This window comes from Neopelma chrysocephalum, unplaced genomic scaffold, assembly GCF_003984885.1.
Source record: "Neopelma chrysocephalum unplaced genomic scaffold, ASM398488v2 Primary Assembly neopelma1_274, whole genome shotgun sequence".
Taxonomy (NCBI): domain Eukaryota; kingdom Metazoa; phylum Chordata; class Aves; order Passeriformes; family Pipridae; genus Neopelma; species Neopelma chrysocephalum.
In genome coordinates, this window is record NW_020897936.1 from 2,052,469 (window position 1) to 2,075,947 (window position 23,479).

General features: G+C 40.9%; 1 protein-coding gene across 2 annotated transcripts in view; it reads left to right on the plus strand.

Moving 5' to 3' along the window:
• The window catches only part of TLN2 (talin 2), a 159,212-nt gene extending 136,904 nt beyond the window's left edge, over positions 1–22,308 (plus strand). For both annotated transcript variants that reach the window (XM_027704353.1, XM_027704354.1), the window contains 8 exons: positions 813–920; positions 4,701–4,806; positions 7,123–7,247; positions 13,950–14,075; positions 15,855–15,917; positions 16,007–16,189; positions 18,079–18,204; positions 19,188–22,308. In XM_027704353.1, coding sequence (XP_027560154.1) covers positions 813–920; positions 4,701–4,806; positions 7,123–7,247; positions 13,950–14,075; positions 15,855–15,917; positions 16,007–16,189; positions 18,079–18,204; positions 19,188–19,316 — 966 coding nt within the window. In that variant the 3' untranslated portion in view covers positions 19,317–22,308. The remainder of the gene's footprint in view (positions 1–812; positions 921–4,700; positions 4,807–7,122; positions 7,248–13,949; positions 14,076–15,854; positions 15,918–16,006; positions 16,190–18,078; positions 18,205–19,187) is intronic.
• The last annotated feature ends 1,171 nt before the right edge of the window (positions 22,309–23,479 follow it).

Here is a 23,479-nt window from a genome sequence, read left to right on the forward strand (position 1 = left end):
GGTTTGGTTTTTGTCCCTCTCACATAGAGTAACAATATCCTGGAACTTCCACAGCACTTTTCATCTGCCATTTGCAAATGTTTCTATAAGGAACAAACTCTTTATCTTGTGGTATGGGGAAGGGAAAGTGGGACACCCACGTTTGACCTGTGCACAGGGCTGGTGGTTGACCTGTGACTGGCCCAAAGTCTTCTGGGGCCAGCCCAGAGCTTTGCTGTCACCCAGGTGGCCATTTCTTCATCCATGCCTTGATGGTGGGCTGTCCAGGCTTACAATAAAAAACTGTAAGATGAAAATGGCCTTTTATGGGTGGCAAAACTGTGCTTACAATTTTATGTTGATATTAGTAAAAAAGAAGAGTCACAATAATAAAACCTTTGCAGTGTAGAACAGTGTATATACACAATCCAAGAGCCCAATGAGCCCCAAGATGCTTTTCAGTATTTGCATTAGAAGAAATCATAATAGAGAAGAAAACTCTATTTTCAGATGGTTCTTCAAGAGTTTCTCTCTTTGTTCTGAACTGGCAGTGAGAAGCAGGACTACTGCTGACAAGGCCTAAGGAAGGACACCAAGAAAGATTGCAGATGCTCACCCAGACAGGAGAATGTGCTGATAAAAGGAAAAGTGTTCCCAGTGCTATTTCAGAACTGGACTCTGCTGCTCCTCGAGCACAGTTTGCTTACAAATTTACCACCCTCAAGCTCAAATGCCATTTGCACGCTATAAAAAAAAATCTCTTCCCTTCTCTTTCTTCTGTCTCTCCTCTTGTGGGAGCAGTTTTGGGTACTAATGTTATTTTGCCTCCTCAGCAAGCATCATATCACCCAGATGTGAGTGAAGAAGTTCGGGAGAGAGCCCTGCGCTTCGGAACAGAATGTACCCTGGGATACTTGGAACTCCTGGAACACGTGCTCCTGGTAAGGAGTCCTCTGCATGCATTTACGGGATCACTTCCAAGGAGAGCAATCTTTCTGCAGTGATGCTAATGACACATTTTTGTCAGTTTGTGGTAAGATTAGGATCAGTTTTGCTGTTCAGGAAAAGCGAGCTGAAGGAAACCCAGTACTGCAGCTCAAACTGAGAGACAGAAGGAAGACTGGTGTGCTTGAATGGAACTGCATTTTGGATCAGATCTGGACCTAAAAAGGGTCCCTGACAAATAAATTAAGACATTTTCAGTATTCTTTTAAGCCCACAATAAACACTGGACATATTAGTCCCTGGCCTGTCCCCCAGACCAAAGGGGTTATGTGATGTATATGAAGACACTGTTCCATGCCTTTTGCAGTCACAACTGCTCAATGCCATCCCAAAATCCCCAGCCAGCACTGCCTCACAAAGAGCTCTCCAGCACATCAGACATGACACCCTTAAAGCTCTGCATAAAACCCCTGCGCTCAAATCCAAGCTCATGAATCCTGCTGTCAGTTGGCTTTTCTTGACCCTACAGAATTATCACATAATATACTAATTATCCCATAGTATTTTGCTCTTCTGTTGTGTGCAAGTTTGGAGCTGGCTTCCTGCCAAGTCTCCGAAACTCGACAACAGGGTCTCCTTCCCAGAGAGGGAAGGAAAAAAAACGAAAAAAAACAGGCAGCCAAAGTTCTAGCAAAAATATATATATTTTACATATAAAACAGAGATATACAATGAGAATTATATATATGAATCTATGACCCCAAATAGCTTCCCGAAGGGAAGAGGGGGAAGGGAGAAGGGAAAAGGATAAAATAGGGTGAAAAGGGACAAAAAAAATAAAACAGATCCACACAATCTAAAAACCCGGTAACCAGAATTGGCAAGAGCTCACCACTTCCCTTGAAAAGAAAGCAGGACGTCTGGACGCGGCCCAGCGCTTCCCCCTCACACGTGGCCGACAACAGCAGTTACTGTAGGCCTCAGCTTCAGATAAGCCAGACCCAGACAGGGACCACCGTTCTCCAACCTCGCCGGAAGAGAAGAGAGCGAGCTCTCTTATCAATGCCTTATTTATACCCTAGGTTACGTAAAGGAATAGCATGGAATACTTCCTTGGTCACTTTCCTAGTTCCTTCCTGGTTACTAGCTGGTCTCCAGGAAGGCCTAGACTGAAACCATCACATGTTGCTATTACATTTGTAGGAAGCAATAACATGTTTGAACCAACAGTTGTGAGATACTGAAATTTCTGGAGAAGACTTAAATTAGTGATTTCTTTTAGGTGGCTTTCAGCTGACATATGAACATCTGTGAAACTGAAATTTGCAGCCACTAACTGCAGATTAGCAAATCCAAGGCAGTTTTGCTGCTGAGAACATGGCATGTCTAATTATTTACATCAGCTGGTTGAAGTATGTATAACATAGCAGTACAGCCACAGTTATGCTTGCCTCTATCATGGAAAACAGTTCAATAAAATTGGAACTTGTTATGTAATTCCTAGAGCTGTATGGCAGTAAGTAATTCAGCATTAGATCTCTGGTCTGTTTTTAGTTTAGCAGTACTTAGGGGAATTTTTCAGAACTTTGTCACAGTACCTGTTTCAGACTCTGTGCCAGAACAGACCAAAGACTGGAGTCAACTTTTGCTTGTTTTATTTCTTCCTCTCTCTGCTTAAGTGAAGAGGCTTAAGGTAAGAAAGGCCTCTTCCTCCAGTAAAATGCCTCTTTCCTTTCAGGGCCCTAAAGCATTGAGAAAGTTCTGTCTCCTTGCTTTCCCCCCACCAGTGTTTGCTGCCTTAGAAAACTCTGGTAGTTTAGAACCCCCTAAATCTGCAATCTCATTTAATTCATAACCTCCATAAACACAGACCTTGGAAGATTAGAAATCTCTAATTAGTCCCTGTGGCACCTTGTGATACAGTTGTCGGTAAGTTCAGTTATTCCCTCAGTAGCTTGTGTGTCTCAACACAGGGGTGCCAAGAAGAACAATCCAGCAGCCATCTTTCTTTGGAAATGATAATTTTTAGGTGCCAGAGTTGTCAGATGCAATGTCTAAAATTTTTTAAGCCACTGTCTTCACTCGTGCAGAGGTTGCATCAGGAAAATGGCAGAAAACTGGCTTGTTTGCTCCACAGAATATTCCCCCCTGGCTAGGGCCTGGGTGCAGGAACACAATAATTCAAGCTGTAGTGCTGGTACATCTTTGTAAAACATCTTGTAAGTTGGATTAGCAAGGCTGAAGACTGACCTGTCCTTCTGCATATTCATATGCTCTATCTTGGTCAGCATTGATCATGCTGAGTGGAGGGGAAGTCTGGAGCCTTTGTTGTTGTACAAGACTGCAGGGGATGAGAATCTGCTGAGAGTTCTAAATTGGCTTTAAAATTGCAGTTCATAAACCACCTCACCTAGTCTTAAAATTGCTTAGTTTTTTCAATTCCAACATTGTCAACACTCCCATAGGTAGTACTAGTGGCACAATGTCATTTTTTCTTATAGTCCTGACCACATCTGTGTATTTTTTGAACATTTGTGAGAAGATAACCCTTGCAATGCTCAGTGCTCAGTTTCTGCCATAAGAAGGGTTTATGCAGTGTATAAACTTTGGTTATAACTGTGTTATGTTTTGTTAGCATTGCAGATTGTTTATCCACCGAGGATTCCTGTACTTCTGATTACTGTGGAAATGATCTGGCTGAGGATCATCCTTAGGAAGCAGGAAACCAGTGCACACATACATTGACACGGCCTTTCCAGAGAGACAGGATTCCTCACGTGGCAGAGTTCTCAGCAGGCAGAGTTAGGAAAACAATTTAGTTGAGTTTATTCTGTCAGAGTTAAAGGAGTTAGGCATTTGAGTGCAAAAATGGGAAAGCTGGCAGAAGGATACAATCTGTTTTCGTGTGCATCTGGAGCGGCTTTGTGGGGGAGTTTTTGAAAACAGTAAGAAAATGCACACCTGAATGTGACTTTCAAGACTCAACCTCTTGTTTTGCTCTTGAAGCTCTCTGTGTATCTGTCACTCTTCTCTCAGAAGGAGCTTCTGAATATAGATGAATTTCCAGAACTTAATATTTTTCCTTACAAAAAAAATAAGGTAATTAAAAATGAAAATGTTCCTGTTCAGGGGAAGAATTCAACTTCACTGAGTGTTTGACTGTTTTTCATTTGAAGAAGCCCAGTTTAACACTTGCTACAAATTAAGTTCAGAAATGTCTGTCTTTCCCTACTATTTGAGGGTCTTGCCCAGAATTGTCATTTCCATTGTGTTCACGGTCTCTGATTGTTTCCAGAACAGGCAGCTAGCTTCCAGAACTCTGTAATATTCTGTTTTGTAGAAATAGTGACCAACCAGTCTGTTAATAGTAGAAAATCAGCCCCTCTCCAGCAGTCTAGAAAGGCTGAGCCTGATCCAAAAGTGTAGTGACTGTGATACCTGAGCATGGAGTGCTAAAACTGCATATTCCTCCCACATACTCACACATGTGCCTCTGTGTGGGATAATTCTGCCCTAGGTTTAGGATTGAGAACTTCCAGGCAATACTGTCAGTCCCTGCAGCAGTGCCAGACTGTCCTCTTGCCTGGTGTGCATCCACATTGCAGCCTTTGCTCCCAGAGCTCCACTGACAGTTGTAGTTCTGTAACTTGGGCTCATGTTTTCTCTCAGATGATTTCCGTATAAAATAAATCCTTCATTAGTGTGCCTTGAGAATCCTCCAGCATTCTCTGAAATCCTCACTAATGTGCAGTATTACATTTTATCTGTCCCTCTAGATCCTTCAGAAGCCAACCCCAGAACTGAAGCACCAGTTGGCCTCTTTCTCCAAGCGCGTTGCCGGGGCCGTGACGGAGCTCATCCAGTCAGCAGAAGCCATGAAGGGTGAGTTGGGAGGCCTGGCTCCCACTAAAGGGAGAGGATGATCTGGCATTTTTGTGTTTGAAACAAACCCCAAACCCAACAAAACCCCTTCCAGTACGTTCTAGGAGTCCTGGTACCACCTCCTTCCATTATTTGAATCTCTCTGCTGGCATTCACTTGCTCAGTGTTGGCAAACAGGTCTGTTTGACCCTCTCCTCTTCATATGCCACGTCAGAGGTCAGGGCTCATTTATGGGGCCTTGCAAGGTGGAGCCATGGAGCAGAGCACAGTTGCAGGAAACAAACTGGATTATCACTCCTTTGAGCTGGTGGCTGAACTGTTGGATGTCTGGTTCTTTTCTTTACACTCCCATTTGTTCAGTCAAAATAAGTCCTTTGCTTTGCAGTGATAATTGCTTTCCAACTTCAAGTAACAGGGGATACCCTCACCTTACACACTTTTATTTTTGATCCCCTCAACCTTTAGCAATGTTGTCAGTTTTAGGTGCTGTCTGGGTCCTGCCCTGGCAACGTATGTTAATGAAACAAGGAGACTTCAGAAAAGTGTGGTCTAGATGATTTCCTGAACTCTTACAATTGAACAACTTGTGGACAAAGATAAATCCTGCACTCAAATAAGCAATGAATTCCACTGTTCTTATAACACTGTTCCGAGTTCACTGTTCTTATAATATATGATATTTTTCTAAGTTACTGTCTTAGTAAAATTTTTACCCAGTAATGCATGTGAACTCTTATAATAACAGTTCTGACATGATGCATTTGAAGTGAGATAAATACATCTAAGGGTGTGGTGTTAAGTATTAGACCACTGCTGTTGAAGCACATCCACTGCAGATTTCCTGAGAACTGTAGTCTAACGAAATCTCACAGCCATCAGAATGGTGTATGAGCATTTTAATCTCATAGGTAGGAGAATATTTTAAATAAAGCACTGTTTTTTTTATTTTAAAAATATTTTACATTTTATAGTAGAAATTTTTATTTTAAAACTTGCCTTTTTTCTTTTAAATTCTGCCCCCAATAAAGGCTTCTAGTAAATCCATATCTGTTCAATCATTCTTTCCTAAGCTAGTCCAGAGAACACTCATTTTTCTGATATTCTGTGGAATATACAGTGCAGGCTTTCCTCAGTTATTTCCTGCTATTATCAGTACACATGCCTTGGAAATGAACCCTAATGAAGCACTTTTCCTACATGGGAATGTGTTATTACCTTCCTGCCTTCCTTCCTTTAACAAGCCAAGCCAATATCAGAATTTTCTATTCCCTAAGTGCTTTTAAAAATTTTTTATATTGTCTCCTCAGCTTTGGAGACATTCATTAATTTCCATCAATTTTTGCATTTTAATTCATACTCATTAAAATAAAAAGATCAGGTTTTATTTCTTTTTTTTTTCACTTATTGCCTGTAGAGCATTTTTTTTATTCACTTTGGAAGCTTTTTTTTTTTCTTTTTTTCCACTTTATATCTGCCAATATTAGGGCTTAATATACAATGTCTTCATCCTGTGCACCATTTGAGCTGAGAAATGGTCTTTAGACCATGCCCTTAGAGGTTATGAACTTCTTTTGGCTGTTTCATTGTTTCCCTCCATTCAGAATGTGGGTGCTTTCTGAATCTTGTAATTCAGAAAGTGGTGTTAGGAAATCAAAAATTACAATGCACTGACAACTTCCAAAAATACGAGATCATCTCCAGCCAAGCATTTCTTTTGTGGGCCTATAAAATTTTGTTGAGCCAAGGGAAATGCCAAAAATTCAACAATAACAACCAAAAAAAACCCCCAAAATTGCCCTTTGGATATGTTGCAGAAAGTGCTTTGGCTTTTTCAGGCACTCACTGCCCCAAGTGTGCTTCCCTCAGTCAGGGCCTGATTCATCTCTACCCGCTCCCAAACAGAGACTGTGCACATGGGCTGGGGTTGTGTTGTCTGTGTCCTGTTCTCTCCACCATCCTGTCAGACTTCTGAGGACCTGAGGACTTGGTCAAGTAAGGAACTATCTTAGGAGAAGCCCTGACAGACACAAGTTTTGTTTCCAGTATGGTCAGTCTACCTTTTTGAAGCTTTCTTGCTTAAACAATTCTTCAAAAAGTTGCTTTCATGACAGAATAATCCCTCTAAATACCTTTCCCCCCTCTGCTTTACGTGCTCTGTGGCACAAACTGCAGTGTTTTTAGGCCATTGTGGTATTAAAATCAGCTTTCTGTGATGCACATTCTGTGTTTGACACCTGACAAGTGATTGTTAGTGCCCTGTTTGAATGGCAGCTCCCAGTGCCACTGAAGTTATTGTCTCCTCTCCATTAATTTCAGGGACAGAGTGGGTGGATCCAGAAGACCCCACAGTCATTGCAGAGACAGAGCTCTTGGGGGCTGCAGCATCCATTGAGGCTGCAGCAAAGAAGTTGGAGCAGCTGAAACCAAGAGCCAAGCCCAAGGTGAGTGTCCCTCCCCCTTGTTCCTTTGAGGTGAATAAAGCAGAGGGTGCACAGAGCCCACGTGTTGGGCTGTGCTCTGTCCACAGCAAGGGTATAAACAATCCAACCTTGCCTGAGCCTCAGTGGCACTGCCCTAGAGGGCTTTTACCCTGAAGGCACAGGGTAAAAAAGATGCTTTTCAGGGAACGAGTCAAGCACCAGCCACAAGCAAGCCAAGGAAGAAAAGCCAAATGTTAGAAATGCTTGTAAGAGTTATGGCAGAAATTACTGTTGATTATTTACGTTTCTGTTTCCAAATGCATTTTACTCATGTGGAAAGTTGTTCTCGCTTTCCTTTGAAGGCCCTTTGTTCTCATCTGAATTTGTGTAGTATAGCAGGAGAAAGCAGCAGCAACACAGAAGGGATCCAACAGAATGCAAAAGACCTGCTGGATTTCCTAAGACTAAAAACATAGGATTTTATGCCATGCTAGGAGTAGCTGCTTCAGTGTCAAATCAGATCTGTGGTATGACCATTTCTATTTAATTTTCCTGAGGGAAATGAAATTACAGCTCATTATGACAGCAAGTAGTGTTGCATGTTACCAGGTCATTTCAAATGTGTCTCTGAATATATTATAAAATTAAGCCAACTATTTTCATGTGCAGTACAGAGGGACTGTATGGAACTGCTGTTCCTAATGGCTTTATGCAGAGCTCACAGGACTGGATCCAGGAGAATTGCTGCCTTTTGCCTGGTGTTGAATAACAGGCAGGTTTTAGAAGAAATTGCCACGTTGCATCTCTTTAAAATGAAAAATCGTGCTTTGGCTGTGGAATTGACTTCAGGAGAGGACTGTGCAGCTATTTTCCTGTTCATGCTGCTTTGTAGGTGCAAAACTGTTTTCAGAGTAAAGCTAATGAGAAGTCTTCCTGAAAAGCAGGGCCTCAAGAACGTTCAGTGTTGGATGTTTTGGTGCAGGGTGGTATTTTGTTATTCAGGAGCATCAGAGGAAATAGTTCTTGGAAGCTTCAGTCTTTGAGGACTTCCCACCCCCCATCTAGTGATGGGAATAAATTAGCTCATGAAAAAGAAATGCTCTTTGTGCTGCATTTTTTTAACAAGTACATCCATTTTGTTTACAAAGAAAAATGGTCCTTTATAATGAGATTCTGCAGAGCAGAGGACACGGGCTGAGCCTGAGGATGGGAGAGTCCTCCACCACCTTTTCTATACAATCACTGCACAATGGCATATGTGTGTTGCCTGGTAACTGTGGAGCAGCTCCCTTCCAACATCCCAGCCACTCCAGGGGCATTGTAAATGTGAATACATGTGAATACAGAGCTCACACCTGCTCCTCATTTAACATGTTAATTGGAGTATCCAGTCTGCCTGTGATTTATTGCTCTGTTTATTTGTCATGTTCTGAAACTAAAATTTGTGTCCAACTGTTTGTTTGATTTGGGATTTCAGCCGCCTTTGCATCCTTTGCAGGTGTTTAAGCTCTTTCACATTGCAATACACATCAAAAGGTCTTAGGAATATCACAGAGTGGCTCAAAACTCACTTTTTCTGAGGAAGACTTGTAGCTTGTATCCTCCCAGAGCAGGATTTCCTGTGTTGAACAGGCTCTGTCTTTCTGATGCTCATCTTTGACAGCATGCACGGGGTTGTAGCAGGAACACTTAGAGTAGGGAAGGGGTTGATAAAACTGCTTTCTCCTATGCTCAGTCTATGAAATGCAGGAATAATAGTTAACTTCTGCAATGGAACAGACCTCTGGTCTAGCCAGATCAATATCCTGCTTTGGTTGTCAGTAATTATCATCAAGGAACTTGCAGAAAAGTCCTCAGTTGGTAATTTTAGAATATCTGCCTCCAGGAAATCCATCATCATCATCATCATTACTAGCTGGTGGGTGATCCTCTATTTTTTTGGTAAAGTTTTTTTTTATTGGGGCAGGGAATTGGAGTAATTTGATTTAGGCTTGAAATTTTCATCTTTGTGTGTTCCAGTTTGTCTTTTACCTCTAAAAAAACCCAACAACAACAAATCAGTGGTTGAAGGTAGAGTTTTTTTCTCATTTGTTCCACTATTTAATTTTTTTTATTTCTTCTTTCCTTGATTTCTCTTCATATTTTTGAACCTGTCATACCTCCCTTTATGTCTTAGACTGACACCAGTAGCACGAGACATCTCCGTTTTCCACTACTGGGAGTGATCTTATCCCAGAGAACAATTTCTAGTAAGACCCACCCAGTGCTGCCAAGTGCTGCCCATGTTTTATTGTGTGATGCATATTCTGTTTGCTTTAAATTCTGCCTGTTTGGCTGCAGGTGAATGTGCTCCCAAAATGTTCAGTCCATTAGTCCACTGCCCCACTGGTCCCTGTTAATACCTATTTTTTCTTCTGAGCTTAAATCTTGGAAGAACTTGGAGGACTCTCCCAAGCAGGTGTTGTTACTACTCCCTGTAACACCAAACCTGTTCAGTTCTTGCAGTGTTCAAGGTGGGAAATGATCTGTGAAACAAGGAGATCTTTATCATTTATCAAGCAGGATTTGGCTGTCAGGGTTCCTTTAAATACATTTTTCCTGAGTACGGACTCTGTTTTTTCTGTTTTCATTTTGGAGGGTCGGGTGTCTTGCAGTGCAGACACATATTCCTCCTGCTGTGCAATTATGCTACTGGTGTAAATTAATAACTCCCCAAACTAGTAATTTTCGGAAGAAGGAAAATATTTTATCTAATAAAAACTGCATGCTAATGCTGGGAAAAATACTTCAAAAGCAAAAGGTAGGGTAGGTGAGGTCCAACAGCAGAGAGAGAGAGCATTGCTGTCCTACCCTGTTCTCTTGGTGCTCTTCATGCTTCTGTGCAGGCCTGTGCCCTCAAGCACAGGTGTCTTTAGAAGTCCACAGGAGTTTCCTGCTGGTAACTTTCAGCACTTTGTCCTTTTTTTTTTTTTTCCCCAAGACGAATCAAACCTGGATGCCTTTTCCTGCAGGACTCTGTGTGATATGTTTGATATATTAGGTTGTTATTTAATCCAACTATATATCAAACATATTCCTACAGTGTCCTGCCCTGTCTCCGGGGGTTGTAACAGAGTAGAAGGCAATAAGGAGGAGTACAGTCACTCACAAGCAGGTTTAGAAGACTTCCTGCAGACTCCTAATCTAATCTGATTTAAAATCCATACATGGAAGGCTCCTTTAGCACTAGAGTTTCTCTTGGAAGGACTTGGAAGTTGTGTAGGGCTTTTAGTGGTAGTGAGCAGCAACTGTGCCAAGAACTGACTTTCACTGGTTATTGTGTTTTCCATGGCTCAGTGCAGTAATTTACTCATATTGGTCTTCTCTCCATGAAATAGAAGATGAGAGCTACTTGAAAATAAAATGTTTTGTCTTTTGTAATTTTTTTGCTGCTGTTTAGCAATGAGATTGGGGGCTCATTTGTTTTCCTGTCAACCCTGACTTTATTTATGCTGCCCCTAATAATGGAGATGCTATAGAAAAATGGTTAAAACACACCAGCAAAAAAAAAAAATCTCCTTTTTTTGTTTGTTTTGTTTTTAAAGGCATAATCAACATTTTCAGGTTATCTCATGTTACAGACTCTGTAGCCAGCCTAATAATTTTGGTTTGTCTGTTCTGGTGACTTCATTTCCCAATCCATTTATTCCTGTACATAGTCAATAACAGCACATTAGTTGAAGCTTGAGGAAGATGAGATGCTGAACTTCAGGGGGCTACTTGAGGAAGGAGAGGCTGATCACTTGTGTCAGAGATCTGGTTTCCTAAAGAAACCCAAGAAGCCCTCTCTAAAATCTTACAAGGTGATATTTTCTGCCATGTGTCACATCACTGCTCTTTCTTCATGAAGGCTGTGAACTGACACATGTTGTGAGGGGGCTGTTTATGAGTGTGAGCTTAAGACACTCTTTAATAATGGGAATGAGAATAATTACTTTCATTTAGGGTGTTTTGCTGTGTTCAGTCTGGGGCTGCTCCCTGTCCTTGTTGCTAAGGAATGTCTTGGGAGAATCCAGGCAGGGGAAGGTGCTGACTGAACCTTCTCCCCATTTCAAACATGTGTCCAGCCCTTGGATGTCACACCTGGGAATGCTGCAGGGAAAACTGCAGGGAAGGACCAGACAAGAAGGATTTGTTAGAAAAGATGAAAAGCCAACAGAAGTTCAACAGTTTTAGTGCTGTGTAAGGCTGCTTCTAAAATAACTTCTCCACAGGAGGGATCAACTGTTTTTTTCCTTTTTTTCTTTTTTTTTTTCAAAAATAAGTTGAGAGATGTCAGGGAATGCAAGATTTGGAAGCTTGAGAAACTTGGCCTATGGTTTGTTCTTCCAAACCCCCAAATTTCAATATAGTTGGAAAGAAATTAATTTGGTTCACAGGGGAATAATCTGTTACCTGATGAGATACTAAGGTTTAGGTGCCTGTTTTCCTGCTGAGCTTCACCTGCTGCTCCAGGGTGGAAGTTCACCCAGCCATTGTACAGTGGCATTCTCAGTAATGCAAGCTTGGATTTCTCAGCATTCTCTTCGAAAAGCAGTAATTTTTCTTTAACACTTGTGTGCAGTATTTAGTCCTCTCACTATGCTGAACTGAGTTCAAACAACTGCTTTTCCTTCAGCCTCTTTTTGGTGGCGTGTTTTTCACAAATTGAATTCCATCTGGGCACACGCAGCTGTCCAATAGATCAGAGCATGGCCATGAGTGTTTTATTCAACTTCCACAAGGATTGAAACCTCCTTTATAATAAATAAGCTGATACTGAAATGCTCTCTCGCTTCAGTTTAAATTCCTGACAATGCTGACATATAAAGAATAATACACATTATATATTTTATGTTGGAAATAAAAATGTAAGAACTCGTGATAACAGAGAGCCTTGGACAAAAGGAAAAGTGCAATAACAGTCTGTTAAAAGTGCAGTGACAGTCTGTTACACTTACTGTCATTCAGTGGTACTTCTGCTGATATTTTAGTTTGACTCTTTAGTCAAATCAAAATCAATAATGCATCTGTATTAATAAGGAGTATAAATCTGAAAGTGACTCTCCTGGATTCCACTGAGTCACTTTGGTTATGTCGTGATTGAAATAAGAGTTTTATAAATAAGACTTGAGGGCTTTGCATCAAGCCAGGACCAATGTGATGAACCCCTCAGGATTAATAAGGGTCATGATGTTACATTGCCAAAACTTCCTGTGGAACGTGACTTGCTCACTTTGCAAAGCAATTTCCTTTATTACAAAGATGTGCTTCAGTTGATGGGAATAGCCCAATAGCAAGGCAAGATAAATACTTTTCCATGGATTAAGTGGCTTTTCCTAAAGGACAAGAAAAACTTCAAAGTGCCAACAACTTTACCTACATATCAGATTTTATTTTGGGATCACTTCATTTTTTCTGGTGTCTGTAGATCCTGTGGTTCATCTCCTGGACTTTAAGTCATGGGGCAGTTTGTGAAGTGCTGCTGGATGGGCCATTTTAAAATGATTTGTAATTACTCATTATCTTTTATTATTTTATGATTGACTACTATTTCATCAGACTGCAGTAAGAGGGGAACTAAACCTGACTTAGAAGTAGCTGGGTGCCCTTAGACTTGCAAACAAAGTGCCCAGTTTTCTGTCTCACAACTTGGCTGGTGTTTCTGAAGTTGGTTATTTGACACAAGGACGCTGTGGTTGCCTAAGTTAGAATAAAGCAGTGTTTCCAAAGGCTCATCTCACAAGGTGGCCTGTTCTGATATTGTAGCCACCTACTTGTGATCCTGCATTGGGTTCTGGCAGGCTGGTGATTGGATCACAAACAAAGTACATTCTGTTGGATTATTTTGGATAAAAATCAATCAGAATACATGGCCCAGGCCTGGTTCTGTTTAAAATAGCAATAACCATTTATCTCTATCTATTTTATTAACTGTTCAGAAGCCAGAACAATGTGCTTAAATGGATAAATGTTTTCAGTATTTGCTTAAATTATTAGAAAGTCAGAGAAGTTGTTTTTATGGAACAACAGGTTTGCATTTTAAATAGTAAGAAACCTCACTAGAAACAGCTGATTTCTCTGTTTGCTTGTTGAAAGGCATGTTTGGATGACTGAAGTGTTCCAGGCAGACCATTTGGAACTTCCTATCTCCAGGATCACTAAGCTGAACTGCTTCACAAAGCTGCTTTCTGGGAAATGACAGCTCTTACCAGAAGCTGTTGAATCTGTGCTCTTGCTTGGCATCTATTTTACATTTCTGAGCGCAGGTGAATGAGACAATGCACATGTAGCACTGTTCTCTTTCAGTGCTGTAAGTCTTTAAGTATTTAGAAAATGCTTTGCCTGGTTTAGCAATGCTGGAAACCAGAATTGTGGCACTACAGAGATAACCTTGATAGGAACAACAAGAATTTCTTTTCAGACCTGCACTTTCCTGGATGCAGTTTAGAGCAGCCCTAGTGTAAATAATGTATTAGAACGTGGGTGGCAATTCTTTAACTATCTCATGTGATACTTTATTTCAGTGTGAGCAGCCACAAGGCCAACCTAATATTTAAATTCACTTACAGCTTTAGTCCACATGAAACTCCTTCACAGATTTCACTGATGTGTTCCAAAATCATCTTGTCTTACTTTGTATATGTCCTCAGTCTTGAGAATATAATTGGGTGAATGTGTAACAGTATTTTCTCTTGGTTATAGCAAGCAGATGAGACTCTGGATTTTGAAGAACAGATCCTGGAAGCAGCTAAATCCATTGCAGCTGCTACCAGTGCCCTGGTGAAGTCAGCTTCAGCAGCCCAGAGGGAACTGGTGGCACAGGGAAAGGTGGGTAAACAGGACAAGTAGCAACAGTGAACTGGAATCTGGTCTCCTAACTGCTCTCCATTAAAACAGTAGGAAAGAAGCTTGGGAACGACTGATGAAAACGTAAATCTTTCCACTGCTCATCACAATACATGGCCCAAGCCTGGTTCTGTTTAAAAAAAATCCCACAGTTCTGTTTATTTAAACCTCACAAGTGTAATCAAGTGTTTGACTCTTCAAATGTTTCATTTGTGGGGGGTTTTACTGTTTGTGGGGGGGGTTTCATTTCATGAAGGTCTGTGATCAAGCTGGTAATGTACAGTCCCACAAGACAGCTTGGGCATCCAAAAACAAATGTCACAGTGTAGAATTCCTCCCTGGACCAGAAGAGTAAAAGGCCTCACTAATTGTGCCCTCAGTGTTTTGTCTGATTCAATGGGACACAGACCTGTTGCAAATTCAGTATATTTAAGTGGCTGTGCTTGTTATTGTTATTGGGACTGATGGAACGGTGCTTGTAACACGTGTCACCCTTTTGGTGTGGTCAGAACTGAGGTCTGTTAAGCCATTCCACATCCATCACTTTTTTCACAGTCAGTGTACTTTGAAAATTAAAGTCTGAACATCAACCAGATACGTTGAGAACGATTTGTTATAGGATCATTGTTTTTGTACAGTTGTGGTTTCCATTTTCATCTGATTCCAAAGTCAGAGCAGACTGTGTCATGAATCCCCCCACAGTGCTGTGCTCTCCACTTCAGCAGGGATTCTGGGAAGCTTGTGCTTTTAGTTCTAGCAGGAGCACAGAGCACTTCATCTGTGGTCGAAGTTTTCACTGGATGATGAGGCAGGAAAACCCTGAAACCTAAATAATTTGGGACTTAGTGTTTTCTTTTGTATAACTGATTTTTTAGTTATGCAAAGGTGTCACCGTAAGAGAACACATCTTCTGTTTATGTTGATGCTACACATAAGGATTCGATTTCATTCCCTGGGATTCTCATTATGCATGAATCCCTGCTTCCATTTCTTTCAAAAAACAAGTTTCTGGACCACGTTTCCATTTCACATCTTCCAGTTTCTCCCCCAAAAATGCCCAGACCCTGGCAGCTGGGGGTGAGGGCTGATAACCAGCTGTAGAATTTAGTTTCATCAATTCCTCTAACATGGGAAGAAAACTGTCTCCTGATTGTTGCTGGTACTGCTGATCCATGAGCACTTCCATGGATAAGCCATGCAGAAACGTGGGCTGCTGTCCCCAAGTGCTGTTATTAAGCACAAAGGCAATTAGGGATCTTCCATGGGAAGCTTTCTGATTTGTACCTTCCCATAGTGCCAGTCAGAAGAGATTCAAGAATGATGCAAATTCAAGTGTGTCATGGAGGCAGAAACAAGTTATTTCAAAGCCCAGGGCATTAGGAACTACTGCTTCAGCTGTTTCTTGGGCCAAAGCTGTGGCTTCAGCCTTCAGTACTCTGGGAATTACTGGTTACTGTGGTAATTACTGGTTACTCTGGTAATTACTTCTGCATGTTCCAAGAATGGGTCAGTTGAAGCAGTGCAGCAAATTGGACACTACATGAGCAGCCAGATGTGTGCTGGAAACACACTCACTCTGCCAAAACACACTCACTCTGCCAAGTAACTTCCAGTTGGATTTTGTGCTCCTCTCCACATGCTGGGCATAGTCACAGGTACAGGTGTTTCCTTTTTCCGTGGGTTACTGTACTTGCCTAAATGTGAGACAAAGCAATTGTATTTTCTGTTTCCTTGTAAGCCACCTCTGAACTGTTTTTTCAGGTTGGAGCAATCCCTGCAAACGCAGCTGATGATGGACAGTGGTCTCAGGGACTTATTTCCGCTGTGAGTAACTGCTTCTCTTGAGAAAACCAGCACCTTCTCTGGGGAAATGATGAGAATACACAGTGACTTTTTTTTTTGCTGTCTCCTAGGCCCGAATGGTGGCAGCTGCAACCAGCAACCTCTGTGAGGCAGCCAATGCCTCGGTGCAGGGCCACGCCAGCGAGGAGAAGCTCATCTCCTCTGCCAAACAAGTGGCAGCTTCCACAGCACAGCTGCTTGTGGCTTGCAAAGTGAAGGCTGATCATGACTCTGAAGCCATGAGGAGGCTGCAGGTACTGGTGTTCTTAATTACTGAAAACCCAGAGTGGTGCTGTGTAAGCACTGGTTTAGTACTGCATGAGCAAACCCCTAATTGTAGGAATAGTTTCTTGGACTTTCAGATTTCGGTTCTGTTTTCCCTCCTTGTAGAATTCCGTGACATTTTATTAATCCTGGATGAAGTGACTGTGCATTTGTTGTTATTCAGCAGTAGCTACAGCTCATTTCACTACCTGCTTTATTCTTCATTTTAAAAGATGTTGACAGATGTAAATGGTGGCTGCCCTGTGCCAAGCCCTGGTTTAGGTGCAATATTGTTAGATTAGGTATCTGTCCAACCAAGGGGAACTGATGTCATCATTTTTTTTAAAGTAGAAAAATGGCTTATATATTTAGGAGGACAAAATAAATGTATGAATGTGTGAAAAATCCATTTGTTTCTATAGAAAACAGTGGCATGTTGATGTTACCAGTGGCATGTTAATGTTGTCACTAGAGATGAGAGGGTTTTAGTGCTTTCTAGTGGATTTATATGGATTGCCATTTTCAAAGGGCTGTGGGGGATGTGTCAGGAACTAGAGGATAGTTCTGCCTGTAAAGCAACCTGCACTTTAATATCCAAATGTCAGGATGGGTCTGAAGGAGTTTTAAATGCAGAACAAACAATAGAAACACGAATAAAATTAAGTACTAGAGACTGGGTTGTTTCCTCAGCTCTGACAGGAAATTCAGGGTTCTCATTCATTTTATTGATAAATTTATATTATTAAATAGACATTGAATGTGAGAAATTGGAAGGGAATGTGAAAAGGAAACAAGCCCAAGCATGGACTGCAATTGAACTTTGCCATTTTACCGAGCTGCATCTTAGTCCCAAAATGAATAATGAAGGCAAAAGCAGTTTGCACTTTGGAAATCATGTACTTCATCATAGCAAAACCCTTGAGCTGATGTCTATTAAGTGTTTTTACTGGTGGACTTGCCAAAGCCACTGAGCCTTTGGAGCTGGCCTTGCCCCCAGCACAGATGTTTTCACACGGCTTTGATGGATGGGGGGGTTCAGGACTCTCAGTGTATCAGTTTTCTTCTTCCTACCCCGGCTGGAACTGCCTTTCCCAGGAATGCAAATGTGGACTGCACTGTTCCAGAGCCCTCCAAAACCTAATGAGACAATTGGAAATGTTTCCATTCGGTTTGGATGAGCTCCAGGGGAAGTTTCCAATGATTTGTCCTTGGGTCACTGCAGCGGGGAGGAGTTGGAAGGGAGATGAAGCTGGAAATGTGGGATAGGGCTGGGGAAGGTTCAGAGCTGGTCCCTGTGTTTCCCCTCCTAGTGCTGTGTCTCCAGCACGTGGAGCAGGCTGGCCTGGCCTGCTGGCAGCACCCACTTTAGACTGCAAGAGATGTATTACAAATGTTTGACTGTTTCTCTTTAGAAATCTGAACATTTTTAAGTTATAAATTATAAGTTTAAATGTAAGATAACCATGGCTGTGTAAGTTGCTAACTCACCCTGATGAGAGTCCATTAATTTAAAAACTGAATTATCTTATAAAATGTGTTTATACACTAGTTTTCAGTTTCTGTTCTTTCTCAAAAAAGAAAAAAAATCTGATCAGTGTTGTGCATAACGTAACTTGTGATTTCATCCACTGTTTTATTTCAAGCTGTAAGGGGAAAAAAAAAATCTCATTTGTGACTTCTCCAACTTCCAGCTTCTTAAATAAAGGAATTGTGTTTCTTTCTGTACCATTAATTTTCGAATATTAATTTGCTTTTCACTGAGAAAAACAAAGCACATCTTTCCAGTGCAGTCAAGCAAAGATTTAATTCTGATGCTCAGATGAATCCCTGTTAGTTCTGCATTTTCACTGTTACTAAATTTCCTCTGTCTTGTCCCAAGGCTGCAGGCAATGCTGTCAAACGTGCATCAGACAATCTCGTGAGGGCAGCCCAGAAAGCAGCCTTTGGGAAAGCAGAGGATGACGACGTCGTGGTCAAAACCAAGTTTGTGGGTGGCATTGCTCAGGTGGGTACAAAAAATAAAGCAGAGAAAAACCAGCCCAGAGGTGAGCAGTGTTCCAGTGTCCACCTGCTGCCCTGCAGGCTGCACAGAGCTGTTTAGAAACCTCTGATAAATCACTTGATGCCTCGGTGTGAGGTCAGCACTGACATAACAGCAGTGATTTGCTGGGTGGTGTCTGCACTTCTCCACGGAGCATTTACTGTAACAGCAGTTACCACTGTCCAATGTATTGTACTTTTTTTCCTGATTAAGTAAATGGCTCTTTTCAGGCTTCTCTTAGGTACTTTAAATGTTCCCAGATCTTAATGGAGCAATAGTTATGCATGTATATAAGCAAAGAAAGAGAGAGTGAGAGATAAAAAACAATGACTTTGCTTACTGTAAGCATAATAATTATTGGGAAATAATAACAATATTTAAAAATAGTTTGCAAGGCTTGGAGGTTGTGCCAACTTCTAGATTTCCTGTAATGAATGGGGTGCACCATATCCTGTAGTTGTTGCTTAAAAGATATTGGACTTTTATTATTTCTGCACATCTGTACTACTGTCATTTTTTCTTTGACATTCTGAGATGCAGGAAAATACTGTGGATACCCACAGTGGTGAGTGTTCAGTTTTACTGCCACTCAAACATTAAGTCATGGTGCTTATTCTGCATGTGCTAAACCCTCCCCCTGATGAATGCTGGGAGAGCACAGAGCTATAAAATCCATCATGGATCCATGGGAACACTGTGGTGGTAGATTCTCTTTCCCCCTTCTTTTTATTAAGTCCTCTCTAAGAAATACATGGGAATATAAAACTGTTCTTGATGGCACAGTCCTGAGATCTGGAAAAACTTGAGCAATTCCTGATGAAGTCATTGAAATTTGGTGCTTCTCTGGAGGATGCTCATGGGCTTCCTGTGGCTGGTGTCATAGAGGAAGAAATCTGATTTTACAGACAGTATTCCTTGCTGTCATAATTCCTGCCTCTGTTTTCTAGATCATTGCAGCCCAAGAAGAAATGCTGAAGAAGGAGAGAGAGCTGGAAGAAGCGAGGAAAAAACTAGCCCAGATCCGCCAACAGCAATACAAATTTCTGCCCACAGAGCTGAGGGAAGATGAGGGTTAACCTGCTGAGATTTTCTTCCTTTTTGTTTTTGTCTTTTTTTTTTTCCTTTTTTTTTTTTTTTTTTTTTTCTTTTAAAGAAATAAGCTAAAGGGGGGACAGCACATTGAGAACTGCTCTGACAGCATACTGGTATGCCAAGCACTTAGCTAAACAACTGCCTGTCATAGCTTTGGAGGAGCAGAGGGCAAATAAACACTTGTTCTTTCCCATCTGCTCAGCTGAGGTGCATGATGATCAAATAATGGTACAGTGTTAGGTTCATCATTCCTGTTCCTTCCTTGACTTATATCTCAGGAGAGAATGTTTCGCTTTTTACTAAAGATACTAAGTCAGTATTATTGTCACTTGCCTGATGCTTGAGGTATTTTTCGCTCCTTAACTTGTCAAACATCCACACCATTAGTGGGAAACCAGTCAAGAAATCTTTCATATGACAAATCTCACGTGAGCTGGTGGTTCTCCCCCAACTGCCCCTGTAAAAAGAAGACCAGGATGGAGAAGGATGTGTGGCTGAGTGGAGCAGCACGCTTGGGTGTGGCTTTGAAGAAGATGCCTGTCCTCTGTCAGTGTTACACATCTGGTTCACCCCAAAACTGGAGGAATTGTCTCTGCACCTGTTTGCACTAGTAGTATTGCTCCTCACCTGATACCAACAAGCTTCTGCTTGTGCAATATTTGAGTTTACAAAACGTGGCAATAGCCATTCTTTAAAGAGCTCAGAAAACAAAGAAATGGAAACCTTGTCACTGCCTCAATAATAGCAGGTTCATGAAAGAAAATGCTGTTTCAATTATATACCTCTGATGTGTGACTACTTTTACAGTATTATACACACATACACATGCTCTAACATTGGACTGAATAGTTTGCATTTTGTTTTTTAATTGAAATTATCTGGTTCGTACTGTGGTATTTCTGTTAGAATGTATGTCAGTTAAAAAAGGGAAATGCCCAGTACAGCAGAAGACTATCACAACTCTTGTTATTCTTCTAATAATTACATTTATAATTACTCTGTTTTGAAACCTGTGGGAATTGTAGGAGAAAAGGATAAGTGAATTACAAGTAGACTTTTCCTGTAATATATTTTTTAAAAATTTGGACTCTAGGGAGTTTGTTTTCATAGTTGCTATTGATGAAAATGCATTCACCAAGGAATTGCAGAGAAGGAACAGCAGCAATCTATCAGCAATCTTTGTCTTCAGCTGCAGAAAGGTACAGTATGCTCTCAACACCTCTGTTGTGACCTAAACAATAGCAATTTGGGTAGAGTAACTCATCTTACTCTGTCAAAGAGAGAACACAAATCACAGCAACTTCAACTAGAAAAGCTAAACTATTTGACTGACTCCAGAAACACCAACAATAATGGCCAACATGTCTCCAACTCCACTCGAGCCCTTTCAAACAATAATGGCAAGTCTGTTTGGGTCAAAGGATGTTGCCACTCCAGTCCTTCTGAAGGCTGTGCTGTCCTTTAGATCCCTGCCAGGAACATTCAGCTGAGCCTGTTTGTTAGAGACATACCTGCCTAGTTGTCATTGTTGCAGAAAACACTTGTCCTGTAGACTCCTGTAACCCTGTAGTGGTAGATTTATCAGTTTAGGTAGTGCTAACTCCTCATTTAATTTACCTGCATGAGATAGAATTATCAGGAATTTTGTCACACTAGTGTTAAATATATAGCAAAAAACTGCTAGAGAATTAATAAATATTCAAGTGTACAAAGTTTTTTATTGTTAGAGTCTCTTCTCTGATACTGATGTATTTCAGACTCAGTAGAGTTGCTGGAGAATCCACAATCATGAGAGGAAACAAATTGGCATTTCCCAACTGGAATCCCTGGCCTTGCCAGCCGTGCTGTGATGTGTGGGTTGTGTGCACATGGAACCCTGAGCTATCAGAGACCATGTGCAATTCCCAGTTCCATGATTTGCCACTTCAGCACAATCAATTGGGTTGGTTTTCATTCATCTCACTGTGAAGTGTCACAGGATCTCAACTCCCACACCAAGAAAAAGGCTTCCTGTAAAGCTTTAGGCAGAAGGCTAAACTGGTGTTTATTGCTATAAGACCTAAATAAAGACAGCTCTAGTGATGGGGATTTTCTGCTGCTGTTGGTAGGTTCAACTTCTTTGCAGCTTATGTCTTTCTCTTTTTTTACCTGGATGGCCTCACATTCCCATCTCCTTTTTTGGAAAGGTCTGCGAGACAGATTTGTTACTGCTTCCCTTTCAACCTGTGTTTAACCTATTTTTTGATCTTCTTGAAGCATGAAGAAAGGTGACGCTGTCTTTAGCACCATGCCACTATTTTATTGTAGCTATAACACTGTTGTAATATATTTTGGTCAGGATGGTATTTGCCAGTTTGATACAAGCCAAAAACCTGGTCGAATGCAACTATGAATGGAAATTATATAGCTAGAAAACTTTATCAGTATGTGGAAGGAAAGAGCATGTTGGAATTGTGTTCCAGAGAAAATTGTTTGGGAAGTCCATTTTAGCACAGTTCATTTGAGACTTCTCTGTTTCTGATTTAATGCCCCCCCTTATTTGACAGAAAGTATTTTCTCCTTAGCTGGGGCTCCACGGAGGAACCACAGTCAGATGAGTACCTGAGCTGGACAACTGAAATATTTTTGTACTCAGAGTTTTGGGTCTTCAATTGTGAACCACGAAGAGAATATAAGGTCACCTAAAGTCTTTCCATTTCAATTTTTTTCTTGCTGTTATAATTTGCAGTATCACTGAAGTCCACGTGTGAATGTCTGTGGAGTTTGGGACTGGTCCATGCATTTCTTTGGCATGGGGACTTGCAGCAGGAAGTGACAAGCTGGAGTAAGGGGTCGATGCTAATTAATGAGAAGGACAGATGTTTACTTTGTTCTGTTAACTTGTGAAATGGTATATGAGCTCTGTTGTATCTCACCCTTCTTCATGTGGAATTCACTTTAAGAATTGTATGCAAATTAAAAACAAAATGCCTCAAAGCTCTTTGTGTACAAATAGTCTGATGTCATTTCCACAGCTATTCAGAAAATAGTTTGAACATTTTATCATTTGTCTGAACTTTTATACGTTAGAAACCTAAAAGTTAGAAAAGTTTTGAAACAAAAATTGAATTCTAGACTCTTGTTTCATCTCTCCCTTTCCCTTGGATTTTCTGCATCTTCATTACTTAATTCCTAATGAAGGGAGGAATATATAATCTAGAAACCTCCTCAACCTAAATATGTTTAGATCATGAGCACATTTTTGCTTTTCCTCAGTCCAAACTGATAAGATATTCACCCCAGCAGTATGACATTTATATTCCCTACATATTTTTAAACCTCTAGGGTTTTTTGGGGTTTTGTTTTATTTTTCTCTGGGGGTTGTGGTGTGGGGTTGGGGTTTTTTTTGGGGGGGTGCCTTATACTGTAAAAGTTTTGTCCTTGTGTAACTGCATCATGATTAACAAGGAGAGAGTTATCTGCCCATAATTGTCATGACTCCTGAAACCTGCTTTTCCATATTCACATTATTTACATTATCATATTGTGGTTGATGGAACAACACATTTCTGTGGCACAAAGTTCATGATGCCAAATGCAGAAACTGTTTGGTCACGTGAGTTACAGGTCAAACTGCTGTCATTTACTGGAATACAAATAAGTGCCATTTTGTCACTTCCAAAAAAAAATTTTAGAAATTAAGAAAGCAATGAAGGGTCCTTTTTTTTCTCAAATCAATGCACTTTGTTACAGCAGAAGAACCTTCTGTTCAAGACAATTTTGAAGTTTGTGTGCTGGAGTTTCGAGGGCTTGAGCTGTCACTTCACTGCCTTCCCTTCCTGTTCAAGTTTTAACCCTAAGAAAGTCAGAATTCCCAGGTGACAGAGGAAAATGTTCTATTTAAAGTTCTGCTGCGTAGCCAAAACTATGAATGCTTACTCTGTGATACATGTCAGTGACCATTCAATATCCTTAAAATAAAATCCATGTGAACCACACGTAACTACACAGAGAAATCAAACACCAGTTATTTGAGGGTGTTGGATGCTCGGTGTTGCTGAGGTTTGTTGGGGAGGAGGCAAGTTTTGCTTTTCTATTTGTTGATTTCCATTTCACTCAACATTTTCCCATGTCAGATATAACTGTGTGTGTAGGTACTGCAGTTCTC